Source organism: Neoarius graeffei, chromosome 8 (assembly GCF_027579695.1).
Source record: "Neoarius graeffei isolate fNeoGra1 chromosome 8, fNeoGra1.pri, whole genome shotgun sequence".
NCBI classification, from domain to species: Eukaryota; Metazoa; Chordata; class Actinopteri; order Siluriformes; family Ariidae; genus Neoarius; species Neoarius graeffei.
The window spans coordinates 53,795,245-53,818,160 of NC_083576.1; the positions used below are offsets into that span (position 1 = coordinate 53,795,245).

Genomic DNA, 22,916 nt, shown 5'->3' on the forward strand with positions numbered 1-22,916 from the left:
TGTAATATTGGATCATTTTCCTCAATAAATAAATGACCAAATATAATATTTTTGTCTCATTTGTTTAACTGGGTTCTCTTTATCTACTTTTAGGACTTGTGTGAAAATCTGATGATTTAGGTCATATTTATGCAGAAATATAGAAAACTCTAAATGGTTCACAAACTTTCAAGCACCACTGTATGTGCCTGCCATTTTCCGTATACATATCTTGAAAAGTAGAAGAGTTATTAAGAAAAAAAACATTTGATCTCATTCATTAATGAGGCCCATTTTGGACCATGTGATCCCAATACATATTATGTCAGTTTTCTAAAAATTAAGCCGTTTTTTTCAATCTTTGATTTTGTAGTATCTGACCAGGTGGGTGGAGCACAGAAACACGGCAGGCCAGAACTGAGTTCTCAAAAACTTTTATTTTTTTAGCTTTTCAGCTTGTCTTTCACACTCTCCCAGCCATACACACACGCACGCGCGCGCGCGCACACACACAAGTGTTCTGGTTGGGGAGAGAGCTCCCTTTCTCTGCTCTCTCTCTCTCCTTTTAAAGGGTGCGGTCACTGGGGAAGACACACAAACACAGATTAATTCCCATCAGGTGCAGTGATTCCACCACTTACCTTCCCTTACTCCGCCCTCCATTCACAGACCATTGGCCACGCCCCCGCTGCCACAGATTTGTAATATCTCAAGAATGGATAAACACATTTTGATTCTGTAAAAAATGCCTTGTTCTGCATTCAATTCTGAATTCAATGAGACCAGTTTCAAGCAATTCGGATTGAATTTGAATTTTCACCTGATATGCCTACTTATATGTATGCGCTGTGATTTCGTTCTAATCAGGAACAGGTGCATGGTAGTTAGTCCTAATGGTGCTGTGCACATGTGCCAAAGTGCCTGGCCGTGAAAGATATAACCAGACAACTGTTTAACATATCAAGTTTGCTATTCAATCGTAACTATATAGTAATGATGTAAAGTGAAAGTGCGGGTTCCCTGCTGTCCACCAGGTACCCAGCAGAGTCCCACCATAATAAATGCCATGGTGTTTCTGGTGCATGGCATGCGGTGTCAAAGAAAGGAATAAATATGTATTCATAACTGCGATGCGGTTAGCACTGTCGCCTCACAGCAAGAAGGTCCTGGGTTCGAGCCCAGTGGCCGGAGAGGGCCTTTCTGTGTGGAGGTTGCATGTTCTCCCTGTGTCTGTGTGGGTTTCCTCTGGGTGCTCCGGTTTCCCCCACAGTCCAAAGACATGCAGGTTAGGTTAACTGGTGACTCTAAATTGACCGTAGGTGTGAATGTGAGTGTGAATGGTTGTCTGTGTCTATGTGTCAGCCCTGCGATAACCTGGTGACTTGTCCAGGGTGTACCCCGCCTCTCGCCCATAGTCAACTGGGATAGGCTCCAGCTTGCCTGCAACCCTGTAGAACAGGATAAGCAGCTACAGATAATGGATGGATGGAACTGTGATGCATTATTGGTTTCACTGTCACAAGACAACACAACAATTTACTAATGTGAAATACACAACACAATTCGATGGTTCATCCATCCATCCATCCATCCATCCATTATCTGTAGCCGCTTATCCTGTCCTACAGGGTTGCAGGCAAGCTGGAGCCTATCCCAGCTGACTATGGGCGAGAGGCGGGGTACACCCTGGACAAGTCACCAGGTTATCACAGGGCTGACACATAGACACAGACAACCATTCACACTCACATTCACACCTGCGGTCAATTTAGAGCCACCAATTAGCCTAACCTGCATGTCTTTGGACTGTGGGGGAAACCCACGCAGACACAGGGAGAACATGCAAACTCCACACAGAAAGGCCCTTATTGGCCGCTGGGCTCGAACCCAGGACCTTCTTGCTGTGAGGCGACAGTGCTAACCACTATACCATCGTGCCACCGTCGATGGTTCATATGCTTTAATATTATTATTCTATTCAGGTTGAGTTTGTGCCCTTGCAAATATTTTGCTTATACACTCATCAGGAGCTCCGCTTTTAGGCTCTCCCGAAATATCTACTGTATATTACTTTAGTTCTGTGCATAGAAACATTCTGCTCTGTTAGGGTGCGGCTTGGTAACATCTTATATGCTACCTTGTGGAAAAAGGTCCTGACTCTGATAGAAAGTGCTCAGACTAAAGACCAAGGAACTTTCTCTTCCTGAACACAGCACATATGAACTCCAGAGCTCATATGGTACGTTTTCCAAAGGCCGGTTTTCAATTTGCCTAAGATCTGAGATGCTAGAAAAGACAGGAGTTGAAATAATGGCCTATAAAATAAGTAGATGTGCAAAAACTCTTCCTTCTGTATACGTATATGACATTTTTGTTGAAGCCATCTCGTAATTCATTGCTATGAGAGTTCACTAAAAATGAAATGCCACTTTTCTTTTCTGAAAAGGAACCACAAAGGTCTTACTTTCTACAAAAAGGGTATTTCATCATTGCCATGGTTTAATAGACCCCTTTCACATGACGTCACCGCGCCGCGAGATTTTGTTAGGCGCCATATTGGAAGACCAAGTACATGCACTCACAATATAAAACAAAGTACGAGCAAGAGTAAAGTGACACGATGGATGATAATTCGGGTTATGTGAGTACATTACCAGTTGCAGAAAGGGCACGGTATGTGGAGAAACTGGCTGTGATTGATGGGTTTGACCCATAAGACTCAGAAAAAATTATGTGAATCCAAGCACACAGTTTAACGCAAAAGTTCGTTTATATCCCGACCTTGTCAGCTGTCAGATTTATGTTAATGGACCCGGTAAGCTGGTAAATAATATATATATTTTTTCTTTACCAAATTCTAACAGAAAACGAGAGCGCCCGAAAGGGAAAACCGAGCCGAGCCGCCTCACGGCTGTAATGCAAATTGCTTTCCTCCTCGGTATACAAGTGCGCTTCCATGGTAGGGAAAAAGAAACTACATTTTGCCGCCTATGTAGTCCCCTATTTAAACAAATAGGATTCAGGATTCAGCCATGTTTTTGCTCCGTGCTTTTACTCGACCAAAGTTATACAGTATTATGAGCTTTAAATTGCATAAATAAAACCATTTGGTGAAACTTTGAAGAAGATTGTATTGGTTTAAAGTTTTTACCTAACGTTTTCATGTCGACTCCAATTAATACACTAGTAGAATCGATGACTAGTTTAGTAGGCCAAAACTTTTTTCAATTTTTGACTGTACCAGCCTGAAAAAACTTGCGACAGTCAAATGGAAAAAAAGCAAGCTGGTCATGATGAGTATAGTAAGTGATACTAGTACTGATACAATAAAACAGACGACTGTAATCTGGTAGGCAGCACGATTTATATTATTTCTCCGTGTCAGATACATAAGGAGGACCGGACACCAATTCTGCCATCTGTTTGCTACCCAGACATTGTAAACTATTTGTTGTTTACACCCAGTGCCTACACTGCTGATGACTTGAAAGCCTACAAAGGACTACAGGCTTACAATTATGTTGTTAGTGGCTTGGTTCGTGATATTACAGCTGTTATTAAGAATAACCTACACATAGTTATTATTATTATTAAATTGTAGAAGTCTGGGAGGCTTGCTCCTCATACAGTTATCAACTTGAGGCCAATTTAGCATGTTTTAAATCTGAATTTCTTGCGTTTGCTTACCTCAAAGTGTCCACAGATCATGCACAGACTTATCCATTATATCCACAGTTTTTTGCCAAGTCTCACACAGGTTTCTTTCAAGTCTACTGTTGGGCCAATAAATCATAAATAAAACAGCTCAGATTTGTTTGTTTAAGTCGTTTGCCACTCCACTTTATTCTCGTGGGTTCACATACCGCTGCCGTTATCACGAGTTTGTTGGTCTTCCAAAATGGCGCAGGGTCTGTTTACTTCCGGTTTCGGGTGACGTCAGTGAAAGGGGTCTATATTTGTCACGATTGCCACAGATGAAAATCCACATGACATAATCGTGATTATTGTTAAGATTCTATCTGTCAGTTCACGTTGACTGAAATACACAGAGGATACAGGGGATTGTACTGGGTCATTGGTTCCCCTAAAACTAAAGCTGATGTCACAAAGCCTTTCCAATTCTAAGATAATTTGAAATGGGGGCAGCCATGGCTTGAAGGTTAGAGAAGCAGCCTTGAGCCCAAAGGGTCGCTGGTTCGGTTCCTGGGACCGGCAATAGAATGTGAGGGGAGTTGAGTGAATGAACAGCACTTTCCCCTTCCTCTGTATCATGGCTGAAATGCCCTTGAGCAAGGCATCTAACCCCCAACTGCTCCCCAGGCGCTGCAGCATACGTAGCTGCCCACTGCTCTGGGTATGTGTGTGTGCTCATTGCTCACTTGTGTATGCATGTGTATGTTTATTACTTCAGATGGGTTTTCACTGTGCTTGAGTCTACATATGATAAATAAAGTATTATTATTATTATCTATTAATTCAGAGTGAAAGTAAAATGGCATTCAGATAGGAATGAGTTGTAAAAAAAAAAAAAGTAAAGTCCATCTTGCACTATAAATAAAAAAAAAATGTCAAAAGCAGCTTATATAAGTGTGACTTAGTAAAAGCCTGTTAGACTAAATGCTGGAAAACACAAAAACTTTCAAAAAAAAAAAATCTGGTTTTGACCACAAATGAGTTTTTTTTTTTCTAATAATATATTTTGAAATCTCTGTTAATAAAGCATAAAGGTATTTTACCAAAATGATGAGGAAGCGATGCTTGGTGTCTTCTTCCAAAGATCACTTTGGATAAAAAAGTAAATTTAACAAAGAGGTAAAAGATAATCCTAGTATAGTCTTGGCCAAGTTCGATAACAGCTAGTGCGATAACGTGCTCTCCATATTGGAATACACAAGGCAGAAAATTAATGCATTTTGCTTTTGTGATCAATCCATGTGATCCATGCTGATGCAGAAAATGGAATCGAAAAAAAAATTAAATTTAACAAAGAGTGGGAAAAACAGTGCGTCTGCTGTGAAAGATATTTAAACCTTGTTAGCTAAGTGTGATTTTCTCCTGATTTGATGAGGGTTTTGGAGCGATAGATAGACGCCATAGTGAAACAGAATTCAGTTTGTGTTCAGATAGTGGCTGTCCAAATGCACCTGCTTCATCACATCATCAAAACAGGCGAACACTTACACACACTACACACAGATGACAGCGCACTAAGAGTGAACATGTTTAATGCCATAACATTAATAGCAAGAAATGTCGTCAACAGAACAAAACTGACTGAATGAATCAGTGCTTATTTCCCCACTGGCATGAGAAGAGAGATGAGATGACTGAAGAAATAACAACGCAGCTTGTGTTTAAACACCACGAGCGATGATGGTGGTGCAGGTGATGAGGCAGACACTGAGGATGATGGTAATAGTTGTTAAGTGACAATCAACGTTTTCTATTGTAAATTTTACGATTCTATAAAATGTCTATTTTTTTTTTCCATGAGTAAAAAAAAAAAAAAGACCTCTCTGAATGTAAACAGTATAGTATTGTTTTGTTGACTTTGTGGCAACAATTTGGGGAAGGTCCACATACGGGTGAGAAGATCAGGTGTCCACATACTTTTGGCCATATAGGATATATAGTGTCAGATGGTCTGGTTTGAGTATTTCAGAAACTGCTGATTGTCTGGGATTTTCTAGCACAACAGTCTCCAGAATTTACACAGAATAGTGGGGGGAAAGCAACCAAAATACTTTTGATGGTGTGCTTCTTAATTGGCCAGACTGTTTGAAACTGACACGAATGCTATGGTAACTTAGGTGATCATTCTTTAGAGAAAGAGCAGAAAAGCATTGCAGTATGCTCAATATATCAAACGATAAGGAAAATGGGCAGTCCAATGTAAAACTGGGTAGATCATTACACTTTCTATCAGCAAGTTTAGAAAGAAAGAACTTGGCAGCTTAACATTTAGCACCGGTGCTGAAAAGCCATTATAAAACATTCAAGTGTTGCACTCAAGTGTAAAAGATAAAAATGACATGATAATGATGATAATTAGTAGCAAACAAAAATCACACATACCGGCGCACACACACACAAACCCCCCCCAGACATTACGTGATAGCACAACAAAACAGACACAGAGTAACATAAAGAGAAAAGGTGAGATTTCAGATGGCCCTTAAATAGAGGAAATGGAAAAGGAGGCACTTTGGCTGAGGTTTTTGGGAAGAATTTCCATAATATTTGAGCTGCGCTGCTGAAAGCTCGAACATTCATGGAGGAACATCTATATTTGGGAGTCAATATTAATTTAGAATCAGTAGACCTCAACATACGGACAGGCTGTAACAGGTCTTGTGAGTATGTGGGAGCGAGGCCATGTACAGTGCCTTGCAAAAGTATTCATCCCCCTTCGTGTTTGTCCTGTTTTATCGCATTACAAGCTGGTATTAAAATGGATTTTTGGGGGGTTAGTGCCATTTGATTTACACAACATGCCACTTTAAAGGTGCACATTGTTGTTTTATTGTGACAAAAACAATAATTAAGATGAAAAACAGAAATCTGGAGTGTGCATATGTATTCACCCCCCTCAAAGTCAATACTTTGTAGAGCCATCTTTTGCTACAATTACTGCTGCAAGTCTCTTGGGGTATGTCTCTATTAGCTTAGCACATCTAGCCACTGGGATTTTTGCCCATTCCTCAAGGCAAAACTGTTCCAACTCCTTCAAGTTAGATGGATTGCGTTGATGTACAGCAATCTTCAAGTTATGTCACAGATTCTCAATTGGATTGAGGTCTGGGCTTTAATTAGGTCATTCCAAGACATTTTAAATCTTTCCCTTTAAACCACTCCAGTGTAGCTTTAGCAGTACGTTTAGGGTCATTGTCCTGCTGGACCCTATTTTCAGACCTTCATACCAGTCTGAAACCTCTGGCTGACTCAAACAGGTTTTCCTCCAGAATTGCCCTGTATTTAGTGCCATCCATCTTTCCTTCAGTCCTGACCAGCTTTCCTTTCCCTGCAGATGAAAAACATCCCCACAGCATGATGCTGCCACCACCATGCTTCATTGTAGGGATGGTGTGGGTTTGTGCCACACATGACATTTCCCGTGATGGCTAAAAAGTTCAATTTTTGTCTCATTTGACCAGAGAATCTTTTTCCATGTGTTTGGGGAGTCTGCCACATGCTGTTGGGCAAACTCCAAACATGTTTTCTTCAGCAATGGCTTTTTTCTGGCCACTCTTCCATAAAGCCTCACTCTGTGGAGTGTACGGCTTAAAGTGGTCCTATGGACAGATACTCCCATCTCTGCTATGGATCTTTGCAGCTCCTTCAGTGTTATCTTTGGTGTTTTTGTTGCATCTCTGATTAATGCCCTCCTTGCCCGGTCTGTGAGTTTTGGTGGGTGGCCTCCTCTTGTCAGGTTTGTAGTGGTGCCATGTTCTTTCCATTTTGCTATAATGGATTTAATGGTGCTCCCTGGGATATTCAAAGTTTGGGATATTTTTTATGACCCAACCCTGATCTGTACTTCTCCACAACTTTGTCTCTGACCTGTTTGGAGGCTCCTTGGTTTTTATGTTGCTTGCTTAGTCGTGCTGCAGAGTCAGGGTCCTTCCAGAACAGGTTGATTTATTCAGACATCATGTGACAGATCATGTGACACTTTGATTGCACACAGGTGGATCTTTTTAAACGAATTATGTGACTTATGAAGTGAATTGGTTGGAGCAGCTCTTATTTAGGAGTTTCATACGAAAGGGGGTGAATACCTATGCACACTCCAGATTTCTGTTTTTTCATCTTAATTATTGTTTGTCACAATAAATTAAAGTGCACCTTTAAAGTGGTAAAGCATGTTGTGTAAATCAAATGGTGCTAACCCCCCAAAAATCCATTTTAATTCCATCTTGTAATGCAACCAAATGGGACAAACACCAAGGGGGATGAATACTTTTGCAAGGCACTGTACTGGATGTGAAAAGAAACCAGCAACCAATATAGATTCTATAGAATAGGAGGGATGTGAGCTGTGCAATAAGTACGAGTGAGAAGTCTGACTGTTGAATTTTGAATGTACAGTACTGTGCAAACGTCTTCGGCACATGTGAAGAAATGCTGTAGACCAAAAATGGATTAAATGAAATGTTTCAACATTAAAAAATACTATAAACAGCAGTCATCCATAATAAATGAAACAAAGTCAGTATTTGGTGTGAGACGACCCTTTGCTTGAAAAAAAAAAAGTAGTTTCAGGGTGATCAAGACAGTTCATTCATTGACCATTTCGTCCAATAGTTGAGACATTTCGTCCAAAACCTTTTTCATACGCACTATCAATTATTTTATACGTGCGACAAGATCGAGATATAAACAAACCATCATTCATTTAAGGGAGTGCATTAAGCACTATCAAAAACACACACGCAAACAATCCAAAACAGCAGGCAATCTCGTAAACGTGAAACTAGCAAAAGGTTGGGCGAGGCACAAACAGGCTAAATCAGGCAAAGGCAAAAACAGAAACTAAGAACAGGAAACAGGATCGGAAACCCAAGGAATCTACACGGGAGAATAAGGCTCGGTAATGCGCACTGACGTGATGTAATACTTCGCCCTGAACGTGCGTTTTCTCAGTCTTTATATAGGCACACTGATGCCTCTTGATCATGTGCAGGTGAGCCTCATTAACAGCGTGTGTGCGAGAGTCCGCTCAGCGCGCGCGCAGTCCGGAGCACACCCGAGTGGACTCTCTCACGCGTGCTGTTAATGAGACTCACCGGCACATGATCAAGAGGCATCAGCGTGCCTATATAAAGACTGAAAAAACGCACGTTTTCTCATATTTGGATATCATATCTCATATCTCGCACTTGCCAAAGATATTTGGCAAGTGCGAGTATAGATTTATGTAATTTGGTCTAATAAAAATGATCTCTCCCCACAAGCGGCCCCAGCTGAATGCGCCCGAAGTTGACACTCGCTGAGTCCCATAATTTCCGGTTTCGTTTTCATTTTGCAAAAATGTGCTTTGCTTCGGTCAAATTCCATTGAGAATTCCTCCTTTTTTCGAACCAACAAATACCTGAAATATGAAATAATTGATAGTGCGTCTGAAAAAGGCTTTGGATGAAATGTCTGAACTATTGGACAAAATGGCATTGGACGAAATGACGTGTATCCGTCTCAGGTACAGTGAGTGCAGTTTTATAAGGAAATGAGCTGTAGGTTTTACTGAGCATCTTGCAGAACCAGCCACAGTTCTTCTAGACACTTTGTCACACTCGCTTCTTAATTTTGCACCAAAACCCAGTAGCCTTCATTATGATTTCTTTTTTTAATCTGAAAAGTGGTGTCTTATGGAATATGCTGCTCAGATACAAACATTTTTTTTTTCCTGTAACATTTAATTTTGTGCTGAACGAACGTTTGGAACTCTAAAATGTTTTTGTACTGACTCGATAACATAGAAGTCATAAAATAGAAATCTATAACAAAGTTTGTACAGAAAAAAAAATAGGGTGCCTAAGACACTTGCGCAGGACTGTATGTAAACAAGCAAGTGTTCTAACTGGGAGGCCAAAAAGAAGGGCATTGCAGTCGTTCATTTGTGATGTAATGAAGGCATGGATAAGCATTTTAGCATCATCCACTGAGAGTTATGAAGGCATGCAAAAAAGGTGGTTAAAAAAGGTGGTATTAATCAGGGAGTTTACATGAGAATCAAAAGAAAGTGTTTGATCGAAAATAACAGAGGTTCTGCTTGGTTTGTGTAGAATCGGTGATCTCACCATCGGTATTAAGTTTGAGAGAAGGATGCCCAGATAAGAGATATTCAGTACCAGTGAGTAAAGCTTTTGTTTTATCTGTGTTCCATCTAAGATAAATACAGTCCAACCAACCCTTCACATCATGGATAAGGATGGGAGAGGTGAGTTGCACCTAGTACAGTCCTACTATACAGTACCAGTCAAAAGTTTGTACACACTTTCTAATTCAGTGGTTTTTCTTTATTTTTATTAATTAAGTCACTTCATATCTGAAAGTAATGATGGATGTCATTTCTCTTTACTTGGTTGAGCGGTTCTTGACGTAATATGGATTACTACAGTTGTAGAATAGGGCTATTTACTGTATGTTTATTATTTACTATTTACTGTTTGCTCTCAAATGCATTAAGAAGGCAAGAAATTGCACTAATTAACTTTTGACGAGGCACGCCTGTTAATTGAAAAGCATTCCAAGTGACTACCGGTACCTCATGAAGCTGGTTAAGATAATGCTAATAGTGTGCAAAGCGTCATCAAGGTAATCAGTGACTACTTTAATGAATCCAAACTATGAAACTTTTTTTAACACTTTTTTGTTTACCACATAATTCCATATACACTCTCTGGCCACTTTATTAGGAACACCCATCCACCTGCTGTTTTATGCAGTTCTCTAATCAGCCTTGACAGCAGCACAATGCATAAAGTCATGCAGATACAAATCAACAGCTTCACTTCAAACATCAGAATGGGAAAAATAGTGATTTCTGTGACTTTCACTGTGACATGGGTGTTGGTGCCAGATGGGCTGGTTTGAGTATTTCAGAAACTGCTGATCTCCTGGAGTTTTCACACACAACAGTCTCTAGAGTTTACACAGAATGGTGCGAAAAACAAAAAACACTGAGTGAGCGACAGTTCTGTGGGTGGAAGCGTCTTGTTGATAAGAGAGGTCAGAGGAAAATGGCCAGAGTGGTTCGAGCTGTGTGGAAAGATATAGTAACTAGAAAAGCACTCGGAGAGCGCAGACCTCCGCCAAGAATCCTTTAAAAAAATCCGGGATCCAGAAGGTGATCCAGATCACCGCCAAAATTTAATGGATTGTTACTTGTGCCCAGTCACACCTCTGGAAAAAATTTCAGAGTAATCCGTTCATTACTTTTTCCGTAATGTTGCTAACAGACAAACCAACAAACAAACCAATGCTGCCGAAAACATAACCTCCTTGGCGGAGGTAATAATAATAACTAGAATGCATTTCCGGAGAAAATGCGAAATTGTGCTTGCTCAGGTGCGCCGCCATGGCGACCCGGCAAGAGAGGCGACCGCACGCCTACACAGCAAGTTTTGTGTCAACACGCGAAAGTTTGGCCAAGACACAAGGCGGATTCTCATACGGAGATGACAGGCTGGCAAGGTTCTTTACAGGGACATCCCAGAGCATCACTAACATGAAAATGTAGATGTAATTCTAAATCCGTAAAGAGATATGACCCAAAACACGTTTTTGCTCATTGTGGCGCCCCCTAGTGGCCAAATGACACCAAATTTGACGAGGATACATGAACTGGTGCCGAAAGTCATCTGAACAAATATGGTCTTGATACGTCAAAACGTTTCTGAGATATGAGCCAAAATACATTTTTGCTAATTGTGACGCGCCCCCCCCCCCCCCCCCCCCAGTGGCCAAATGACATCATATTTGATGAGGGTAGTTTGGATGGTGTCGAAAGTCATGCCACTAAATATGGTCTTGATACGTCAAAGCGTTTCCGTGATATGAGCTCACTTTCTGTTTGGTGGCTTCGCCGTCGATTTTGATTGGCTGCCACGGGCGAACGCGTCGACGTATGAGAGCGAAACAAATAGCATTCATTAGGCATGGACTGGAGATCATGTATGCTAAGTTTCGTGATGATCGGACAAAATATGCGGCCAGAGTCACTCTACCTTCACTTTGGACAAAATTCAAAATGGCGGAAAATCTAATTAGGCGGAGAATGACGTGATGGGGTGCATTGGAATCGTCTAACTCCAAGGATTCCAGCGGCACCACACTTATGAAAATCGGACATACGGATCAAAAGTTACGTGCATGAACGCATGTAAGATTGTGATCAGTTGGTGGCGCTAGAGCGTGAGACGTACCAACATGAAACTTGATGAAATCAATCAGGGTCCACTCCTCTATCAGTGTACAAAGTTTCATGACTTTACACCTTACGGTTTGGCCTACAGAAGGAAAAATCTGTTTTTTTGCGTCACGTGCCCTTTCATTTCAATGGGGAAAAAATTAATCCTTTAAAAAAATCCGGGATCCAGAAGGTGATCCAGATCACTGCCAAAATTTAATGGATTGTTGCGTGTGCCCAGTCACACCTCTGGAAAAAATTTCAGAGCAATCCGTTCATTACTTTTTCCGTAATGTTGCTAACAGACAAACAAACAAACCAACGCTACCGAAAACATAACCTCCTTGGCGGAGGTAACGAATAGCAACTCTTTACAACTGTGGTGAGCAGAAAAGCATCTCAGCATGCAACAGCAGAAGCCCACATTGGGTTTCACTCCTGCCAGCCAAGAACAGGAATCTTAGAATCAAGAACAAGTTCCTGTTAAAGTGGCCAGTGAGTGAATGTTCCATATGTTGTTTCATAGTTTTGACGTCTTCAGTATTGTTCTACAATATAGAAAATAGTCCAAAAAAAATATGAATGAGTAGGTGTGTACAAACTTTTGACTGGTACTGTTTATCTGCATATCATCAGCATAACAGTGAAATCTCAGACCATGGCACTGAATTATTTGACCAAGTGGCAGTATGTATATTAAAAAAAGAATGGGCCCATGGACAGAACCTTGCGGAACACCTTGCCTCAACAGACAATCAGACAGTTTATGATTTTTAAGTGAGGTAAACTGCTTCTTGTCTCTAAGATAAAAGGTAAACTAGGCCAGAGCTGTACCAGTGATGTCAATAGCTGAGAGATGAGCAATAAGTATGTGATGATATACCGTGTCAAATGCAGAACTAAGGTCAAGGAGAAGCAAAATATGACCGAAATGGTTCAGTATTATTTAGATCAAGATGAGACTCTCGCCAGGAAGTGACAATCCTCTCAAGAAATTTGGCAGTAAAATTTAGATTAGAAATGGGCCTATAGTTATTGAAGTTATTTGGGTCAAGACAAGGGTTTTTTTGAGGATGAAGTGAGACAGATGCTGTAATCTTAGGTGAGTCGATAGCCCTGTTCATAATGAAAACTTAACCATATTTAACCTTAGTTAATTACTGACATTTAAAAATTAAGATGTGACATTTTCCTTAGTGCCCCATTTATGCCAAAATTATGATATAGACCCCTTGCGTGTGACATCACACATCACGTGATAATTTCTCCTGAGGGATAACCAGACACTGTCTTTCCTGTAAGCAAGGCTTAATCTGTCTTAAATATGGTTGATTTTTGCGCTGGTTTTGGTTGTTCCAATCATTCAAATAGAGACAAAGATAAACGGTATTATCGTCTACCTGGAACTTTGTCTTGAACTTCCGATTGTCGCTTAGAAACTTGATGGGCATTTCTTTAGAAAGGAAAATTATCTCTGATCCAGGAATAGTTGACTTTTTTTCACAGCAGTAGGAAGAACCCAGTACGCCTTTGTATCTGTAACTGTCAGTGAATCCCTTTGTTTCACTCCAGCTTTGAGCCCACAACAACGATGCTACAGTCCTGCTCACCATTATTGGCACCCATGAAGTTTAAGTGCATAATGTGGAATATCTCCTCCTGAAAAAAATGAATCAAGTGAAACAACTTTTTTCTATAGAGAACTCGTGTTTGATACAAAAGAGCAAATGATAAACAACAATTTAAAACAATAAACAATGAGGGGAAAAATATAAAAATTTAAAGCTTGCTGTGTCACTGATATTGGCACCCTTTGCTGTAAATCAGTATGGAAACACATTATGACTCACCTGTGGTAAATCACAAATGAGAATCACCTGTAATAAATTGTCTGTGCCCATGTGACATGAATTAGCCAATGAATGATGACTTCCATGTTTTAAAAAGCCACCTGTTATTCCCTGTTCCTTTGTCATAATGGTGAAGACAAAGGAGCTGTCTGAGGACATCAGAAGAGCTATTATTAGCATACACAAGACCTCCAAAGGGTATAAGGCCATCTCCAAAGACCTTGGTATCCCTGTTTCAACAGTGCGTAATGTTAAGAAGTTTGCCAAGCATGGAACTGTCAAGAACCTCTCTGGACATGGGGGGAAGAGAAAAATTTGATGAGAGAAGTCTTCGAAAGTTGGTGTGAATGGTGGACAAGACACCACGTCAAACATCCAAAGACCTGAAGGCCAACCTGGAACAGTCTGGGGTCATGATTTCAACAAGTACCATATGCCGCACACTAAACCAAACAGGGCTTTATGGACAAAGGCCAAGGAAGACACCATTGCTGAGGAAAAGACATAAAAAGGAACGACTGATCTTTGCCAAAGAGTACCTGGACAAACCGCAATCCTTCTGGGAAAATGTTCTGTGGACAGATGAAACAAAAATAGACTTTTTTGGCAATGCACACCAACAGTTTGTTTACAGATGGCGCAATGAAGCCTACAAGGAAAAGAACACCCTACCAACAGTTAAGCATGGTGTAGGATCCATAATGCTGTGGGGCTGCTTTGCTGCATCTGGTACTGCAGGCCTTGACCGTATCACAGGAATCATGAAATCAGAGAATTATCAAGATATTTTAGAGGGAAATGTCCTACCCAGTGTAAGAAAACTTGGTTTGAGTCGAAGATCATGGGTCCTTCAGCAAGACAAAGACCCAAAGCACACATCCAAAAGCACCCAGGAATGGTTGAAAAGGGAAAAAAATGGACTGTTTTAAAATGATCTCAATCCAATCAAAAATCTTTGGGGTGAGCTGAAATCTGCCACTGAGGAAAAGAACCCTGCAAACGTTCAAGAGCTTGAACAAATTGTAAAGGAAGAGTGGGAGAAAATACCAGTTGAGAAGTGCAAGAAGCTTATAGATGGCTACAATAAACGTTTGGAGGCTGTCATCACTGCCAAAGGGTGTGCAACCAAATATTAAAGAGGGGTGCCGTTATTGCTGCACATGGTGTTTTTTCTGTTTCTTCTTTGAAATTACAATATGTAAGTTGAAAAAAACAATTTTCTTTGTTAAATTTCATTGGACCTCCAATTAAAAGATCCTGATGCTATAAATTTGGTACATTTCCATTTATTTCTGAAGATATTGTACAGGTTATGCAAAAAATGAAGGGGTGCCAATAATGGTGAGCAGGACTGTATGTGAGAACAGCTCTCTCCAAGGCCTGCCATACAGTCGAAATGTGCGGCCACCATCTTGCCATTTTATTCACTGACAGTCCAAGGAGTTAAAGGTTTTTCGGTCATTCTTTGTGAGTGGTTAACCTGGAATAGAATAGAGGTTGTATTCAGTCACATGACCTTTGCTTGCGAGTTTACTTCCGGTGAATGAAGTGGTGGTCAAACAAACCGATTTGGCTGTCGTTATGTAAACCACTAGTGAAACCGTCTCCGACTATTTTCGCAGTTTAGAGGCCAATGCACAGTCAAGATACCTTCGGAAAGTTTCTCTTTGCAGTGGGATAGATCCTGATGCGCTAGTAAAGAAGGATTTTTCTGCTGATTTGAAAAATTATCCATCTGTTGAGTTCCCCAACATCTCAAACTACCTTGTGCTGCAGATATCATTCTACATGGACACACAGATGAAAACCTGGAAGACCATGGAGGCATACAACCTTTTATCCCCCGATGGTCGAAAGGCCCGAAGGGGGATTATGTCGTGGCGATTTCCGTCCGTCCGTCCTGGGAGGGGTACTCATGTTCTGAAATCAACTCCTCTCACAATTTTTGGAGGAATTTCACAAAACTTGGCAGGATTCTTTGTTATATATCGGTAAGACGCATATTGCAATTTCATTAAATTCAGTCACATTTTGCCAGAGTTAAAGCCCTTGATTAACAAAATTATAATTTGACAATTTCATGAGAGTGTGTTTTCCTTCTGAAATCAACTCCTCTCACAATTTGTGGAGGAATTTCACCAAACTTGGCAGAAGGCTTTGTTATATGTCATTAGTACGCATATTGTTATTTTGTTCAATCCAGCTACATTTTACCAGAGTTACAGCCCTTGATTAACAACCTTGTACTTTCACAGTTCAATGAAGGTGTGCTTGCCTTCTGACATCAACTCCTCTCACAATTTTTTGACGAATTTCTCGAAGCTTGGCAAAAGGCCTTATTATATGACAGTAATACGCATATTGCGATTTAATTTCATTTGTGAAAATTTTACCAGAGTTTTGGCCCTTGATTAAATAACTTGTGCTTTGACAATTTCATGAGGGTGTACGTTCTTCTGAAATCAACTCCTCTCACAATTTGCGGAGGAATTTCACCAAACTTGGCAAAAAGCTTTGTTATATGACAGTTATACGCATATTGAAATTTTGTTTAATTTGGGCAAATTGTACCAGAGTTATGTCCTTGATTATTAACAAACTTTTACTTTGGTAATTTCTTCAAGGTGTGCTTGCACTCTGAAATCAACTTCCCTCATAATATTTGTAGGAATCTCATGTAACTTGGCAAAAAGTTTTTATTCCCCACTGGCCGAAAGGCCCAAAGGGGGATTATGTCATGGCAATATCCGTCTGTCCATCCCAAGAAGGGTACGCACTTTCTGAAATCAACTCCTCTCACAATTTTTGGAGGAATTTCATGAAACTTGGCAGGATTCTTTATGTCAGTAATACGCATAGCAATTTCATTCAGTTCAGTTACATTTTACTAGAGTTATAGCATAGTTGCCAGCGATTGTGCTCTCAGAGCACTCTTGTTATACGTGACTGGGTTAAAGATCTGGGGATCAGGACAGTACAAGATAAATCCTGTATCATTTTTGCCTGTATAAGTAGGTATTTTGGGGCTTTTTGTACGTGTCTTTGCGATGATTGCTAGGACGCTACAAGAATTCGTATCGTGTGAACAAACCACAGCTGCTCGATTCTCAATCCTCCCTGCTCTCCTCTTCCAGCAAACGATAATTAAAAAAAAGTTACTAAATAAAACAGAGAGTGCAATGAGAAGGTACATTCCAAAATCTCTGTAGGTAACACTAGGCCACAAATCTACATCACTCCAATCATTTCGAGGAACTTTGTACGGATCATAACCACTAATATACTCTGATTTCCATATATATCTATCTTTGCTTCTTTCTGACGTAGATTATCCAAGTAATCCAGTAGTAAAGGTTTTTTAGCTGTAGTTTTCTTCCAACCAGAGATGTCTGACATCTTCAATATCGCTTGTCTTCAGTACGTAAAGTTTGCTTGTCCCCAGGACAAGGGTAGCAATGGTTGCTAATGTAAATGTGATGGATGTCAATGTAGTGCAAGGGGTCTGTTCAGTACACAAATTTATGATATATTGAACTTAAATGTTGATGTGTCATACTGGAAAAAGTCTAATTTTGCATGTTTTGCAAATGCTACAAACATGCAGAACTTTTGATTTAAAAAAAAAGCTGTAAATGTAGCATAATTTTACCAATGTAGGAAACTGCAATTGACATCTACTCTATTCCTAAAGTGTCTTTAAGAAAGAAAGATGCATGTTACTTGTGGGGAAATGGGTGGCATCATCCAAGAATGTAATTCAGGCTAAAAAGAATGCACAGTATTAATTTACAATTACTCATAGCTAGGGTCAAGTGTTTGCCTTATACACTACTTGCATTATGATTGAAACAGTACAGAGTCAAATAATAGAGACTAGTTGTCACTCCTTCACAAGATGGAGATGATGTAGGCAGAAAGGATCCAGGGGCACGTTGAGGACTTTGTGGTTGTTCTCGTCTGTTCATCCCTCAAAGAATAATTTTGTTCTGTTATTCTGCTTTAATGATTGCTTCGAACATCAAGCTAAATCCACTAAGTCGGGAAAGCATAAAGTACCATACCAGGAATCATACGATCTGATCTGCCAGGATTTATTTTTATCTATCAACAAGCCTTAGTTCAGTCAACATGTAAAACACCACAGCTCAATGCTTTAGAACCCAGAATATAAAATATTTTCTTCTTATCCAAAGAAAGCCACATGGGTGACTTGAACTTGTGAAAAAAGCATGAATGGTATTTTGAAACTTGTGTTCCCCCGTTCCTCCCGGCAATAAGATGCCGCATGCAGAGGACAGAGTCACACAGGCTTAGTGCTAATGAGGGAAGACAGATGGGAGAAAGGGTTCCATGTCACTATTGCTCAGGTCATGCTACATGCGTCTCAGTCTTGCAAGTAGCATGTCTGAGCTAACTGACTGATGCAAAGAAAAAAAATTCAAGGCAATGTAAAATTAGTTGCAATCGCTGCGCATGTTTTAAATGCTGTGACAGAAAAAAAAATTCTAACAGAAAGAGTGCTGCTATATTATTAAATGAACCATATCATAACTCTCTCCTGAGACGGGCCCCGAAGTTCAGAACGTTCCTCAAAGGAGAACAAAATATCATATAACAAAAGCAGGTGCAACCCAAATGCTTTTAATAGAGAAAGCAGCTGATAGACTTAGGAAAGGTATGACTTAATTAAAAGTGGTGAAGGTCATTCTATTAAAATACATTGGCATCATTGATGAAAAAGACATCTATAACAAGTCGTAACCTTGAGTTCTGAAAGATATCAGGCAGGAAGTACTTTTTTTTTTGTGTGCTAGCTTTTTGGTATATAGTCATAATTTATAGGATCATTTTTGTCTTTGTGGGCGGCACAGTGGTGTAGTGGTTAGCGCTGTCGCCTCACAGCAAGACGGTCCTGGGTTCGAGCCCCGTGGCCGGCGAGGGCCTTTCTGTGTGGAGTTTGCATGTTGTCTGTGTGGGTTTGCTCCGGTTTCCCCCAAAGACATGCAGGTTTGATTTTATTTAGGTTTTCCACATGTACATTTACAATAAAATACACATTTAATTATTATAAAGACATGTAAAAAACCAAGGATGACACAAAAAAGTCTAATAAAATGACTTATTTCCATTGTGGTCCTCATAAAAAATTACAAAATGGTGACAATATGATAGAGGACAAAAATTACAAAAAATGTGTAAATAAACAAAGTGTATAAAAATAACATTAATAATATTAATAGTAAATAAATTTAAGAAATGTAACTATCACAAGTTTTATATATCACAAAATATCATAATTGTTATCAAGACTTATTACACAGAAATTGAATGACAATTTACAAACATATTAAAAGTACATGGGAGAGTCCATTTTTAATGATTCTAATAAAAACCTTTTGACTTGTTTCTTAAATGTTTGTTTATTGGTGAGCGTTTGAACACTTGTGGGTTGGCTGTTCCAGTCTGCAGCTCCCGTGTACCTGAATGTGCTCTTACCCAGTGTGGTCTTAAATCTGGGTAAGGCCAGTGACCCGACACTTGCTCGAGTTCGGATGTTATGGACTTGGCTGACAGTGGTACAAAACGAAGAGAGATAAGAAGGGGAGGTGTTATTTACAATTTGATGAACATGATTTAGCTTTAGTTGGACAACATGTTTTTCTATTGGTAACCAATTAAGTTGAATAAAGTGGGCAGGGGTAATGTGGGGATGGAGTTTTAATACAACACGAATTAACTTATTTTGACACGTTTGAAGTTTGTGCTTAGTTTTTTTAGTAAGACCACTGTACCAAGAAGAACACGAATAGTCGAAGTGACACTGAGCCAGAGCGGTAGCCAATAACTTCATCGTCTCACCATCCAGGTATTTTGATTTACGAGCCAGATATTTGGTCCTGGAGCTGACCTTTTGAATAACTGATTGGGCCATATCTTCGCCAGAAACGTAATTATCAATAATTGCTCTAAGATATTTTATTTTGAGTTTTGGAATAATTTGTTTACTGTTACATTGTATGTTTTAAATTTTGAATTTTATTGATTTTTGGTTTTGAGCCAAAAAGGATTGATTCCGTTTTACCTAGATGGAGAGACAATTTGTTATCGACTAACCACTCGTACACATTGGATAGCTCGGTACTCAGAGATTGTTCGATGACGTGTACATCTTTGTCTGACACCAAGCCCATATTTACATTAGACCGCATCAGCGGATCATCAGATTAACGTTTTTAAAACGATTAGTGTGCACACAGCAACACCAATACACGATTTGCGTGTACACAGCAACGCCAATACACGGATACGCTCGGCTCCGCAGGCATCCTGCGCTCCAAATCACTCCGCCCTGAACAGCGAGTGCCCTCTGGAGGGTGCGCACTCCGGCCCTGCGCAGCTCACAGAGCGCGCGAGTGTAGTGCACAAGCCACGATTCGGGACTGAGCCGCTGTGTGTGTGATCCCAGCGCATATCACTTACTACTTGCAAGTGGAAGGATGGCAAGCCTAAAGACAATCATAACTACACAATGGGCAGTATTTGCATCAGTATTTGGAGTATTTTCATACTTTTATACTCTTTAATGAAAGGTGATACAAGGTGGAAGTCCGCGCCGTTTTTCAGCAGTCGCGTCACATGACCAACGCCAGCGAATCAGGAAGGTGGATGTCACAGTGACGTTGTCCAATGAGACTCCAGCTAGAGCTCAGCACAGCGTATCCACGTATTCTGAATGTTTACACAGCACCGGAGCTGACACGATCTGGATTGAATACGTGGACGCTGGCGGATTCCCGTTTCCCGGCGTTTCCAGGCGGTTTAATGTAAACGGACAGTGCATCCGCAAAGAAAACGAGACAGATACGGTCTAATGTAAACGTAGCCCAAGAGAGCAGAATCATCTCCGTATAAAAGTAACTCACAGTTGACCGCTGATTTCATGTCATTGACATAGAGTAAAAACAACAATGGCAACAACAGTTAGGTTAACTGGTGATTCTAAATTGACCGTAGGTGTGAATGTGAGTGTGAATGGTTGTCTGTGTGTCGGCCCTGTGATGACCTGGCGACTTGTCCAGGGTGTACCCCGCCTTTCGCCCGTAGTCAGCTGGGATAGGCTCCAGCTTGCCTGCGACCCTGTAGAACAGAATAAAGCGGCTAGAGATAATGAGATGAGATGAGATTTTTGTCTTTGTTTCTGTCTTCTGTTACATTTTTCCTTTTAAAGTTTCTTGCTTTTGTTTGATTATTTATTTTTACGTTCCTGTTTAGGGTTTGCAGCTCATGTTCTTTATTAGTGTCAAATCATTATAATGCTTTTTATGACCACAAGGGAAAGTAAGAAAAAAAATTATCACTACAAAATAAGATGATAAAAAAATGAGAACTGATATATATTTACAAAACAAAACTATATTTAGTCAATCGTTAATCCATTGTAGTAAACCAGTCAGATATCAGGTTTAACTTGTATGCAAATCTAATCTGATGTCACCCCCCCAAAAAAAATCAAGCAATTCTCTTCTATAATAAAAAAAAGCGTATCTTTGTTCAAAGGCTTTGGAAAATATTAGCAATCTGTTTAAATGTTAAAATGTGTTTTCTGTTTCACTGTTTCAGATTTCATGTTTTTTTCTGCAAATATTTTATAGTCAAAATCATTTTACATGCTTACCTCAATTTCTCAGTCTTATGTGAATGGAAAATCAGGCCTGAAAATACACTTTTTTTTTTTTTTTTTGCAGGGAATATATTTGTGGTGAGCCTGGCAGTAGCAGACCTAGTAGTGGCAGTTTATCCCTACCCACTGGTGCTGATGTCGATTTTCAACAACGGATGGAACCTGGGCTTTGTACATTGCCAAATCAGTGGCTTTGTGATGGGATTAAGCGTCATTGGGTCCATATTTAACATCACTGGCATTGCTATAAACCGATACTGTTACATTTGTCATAGCCTCAAATATGACAAGCTCTACAGTGACAAAAACTCCCTGTGCTATGTCGTCCTAATCTGGATCCTGACTATTGTCGCTATAGTGCCGAACTTCTTCGTGGGCTCGCTGCAGTACGACCCCCGGGTGTACTCATGCACGTTTGCACAGTCAGCCAGTTCGGCCTATACAATTGCCGTGGTCTTCTTCCACTTCATCCTTCCCATATTGGTCGTCACCTTTTGTTACCTGAGGATCTGGATTCTGGTCATCCAAGTACGAAGGCGAGTCAAGCCTGAGTTCCGAGCCAGGCTTACACCACATACAGTGAGGAATTTTGTCACAATGTTTGTAGTATTTGTGCTTTTTGCAATCTGCTGGGCACCGCTCAACTTCATCGGCCTGGCCGTTGCTGTGAACCCTGAACGGGTGGCGCCTCTGATCCCGGAGTGGCTCTTTGTCTTCAGTTATTTCATGGCCTACTTTAACAGCTGCCTTAATGCCATCGTCTATGGACTGCTCAATCAGAACTTTAGACAAGAGTACAAAAAAATCATCATCGCATTTTGCACTGCGAGGATGTTCTACCCAGACAGCTCTAATGATGCTGTAGACAGGATAAAAAGCAAGCCGTCGGCTTTAATGTCAAACAACAACCAAGTGAAAGTTGACTCCGTGTAAACACCTAAAGGGTTGGGCCACCTGAGCAAGAAATACTCCAAATACCCATCTGGAAACCTTGGGACTATAAATGGTACTATATAGTAATAAACATGTAAACAATGGATTCAGACATACAGGGTGTATGGATTTTCTTTCAACAGTTTCTTTTTAAAAAATGGTGCACTGCAAATATCCTGTCTCATGTTTACATTTCATAATGGGGAATAATTTACTTATTTTTTGTGACAGATTTTATTCAGATTTTAAGGCTATCAGTTTGGGCTGAAATGTCATTTCAGAGTAACAAAAAAAAGAAAAAATATATTTGATTTAACATATAACCTTATTATGCTTTTGACGTTTGATAACTTTGAATTGGACGCCTTCCTGTCTCTGCTCACAGTCTAGAGCATATTAAAGCCCTTTTTTTAAAGCCTTAGAGCTTTCCAAATAATTGTCTTTTGGCACTAAAATTTTTGCTCAATCATACAACAGTCAGCAAGACCATGTTATTTTATTGAATACAAATATAGTTTGATCCCGTTGATGGATTGGTAAACAAATTGCACATGCTTTATATGTT

The 22,916-nt window shown here is 40.1% G+C and overlaps 1 protein-coding gene across 1 annotated transcript in view; it reads left to right on the top strand.

Moving 5' to 3' along the window:
* Positions 1-22,351, top strand: part of mtnr1ab (melatonin receptor 1A b) — a 36,481-nt gene extending 14,130 nt beyond the window's left edge. Inside the window, exon 2 of the mRNA XM_060926957.1 lies at positions 21,483-22,351. Coding sequence (XP_060782940.1) covers positions 21,483-22,351 — 869 coding nt within the window. The remainder of the gene's footprint in view (positions 1-21,482) is intronic.
* The last annotated feature ends 565 nt before the right edge of the window (positions 22,352-22,916 follow it).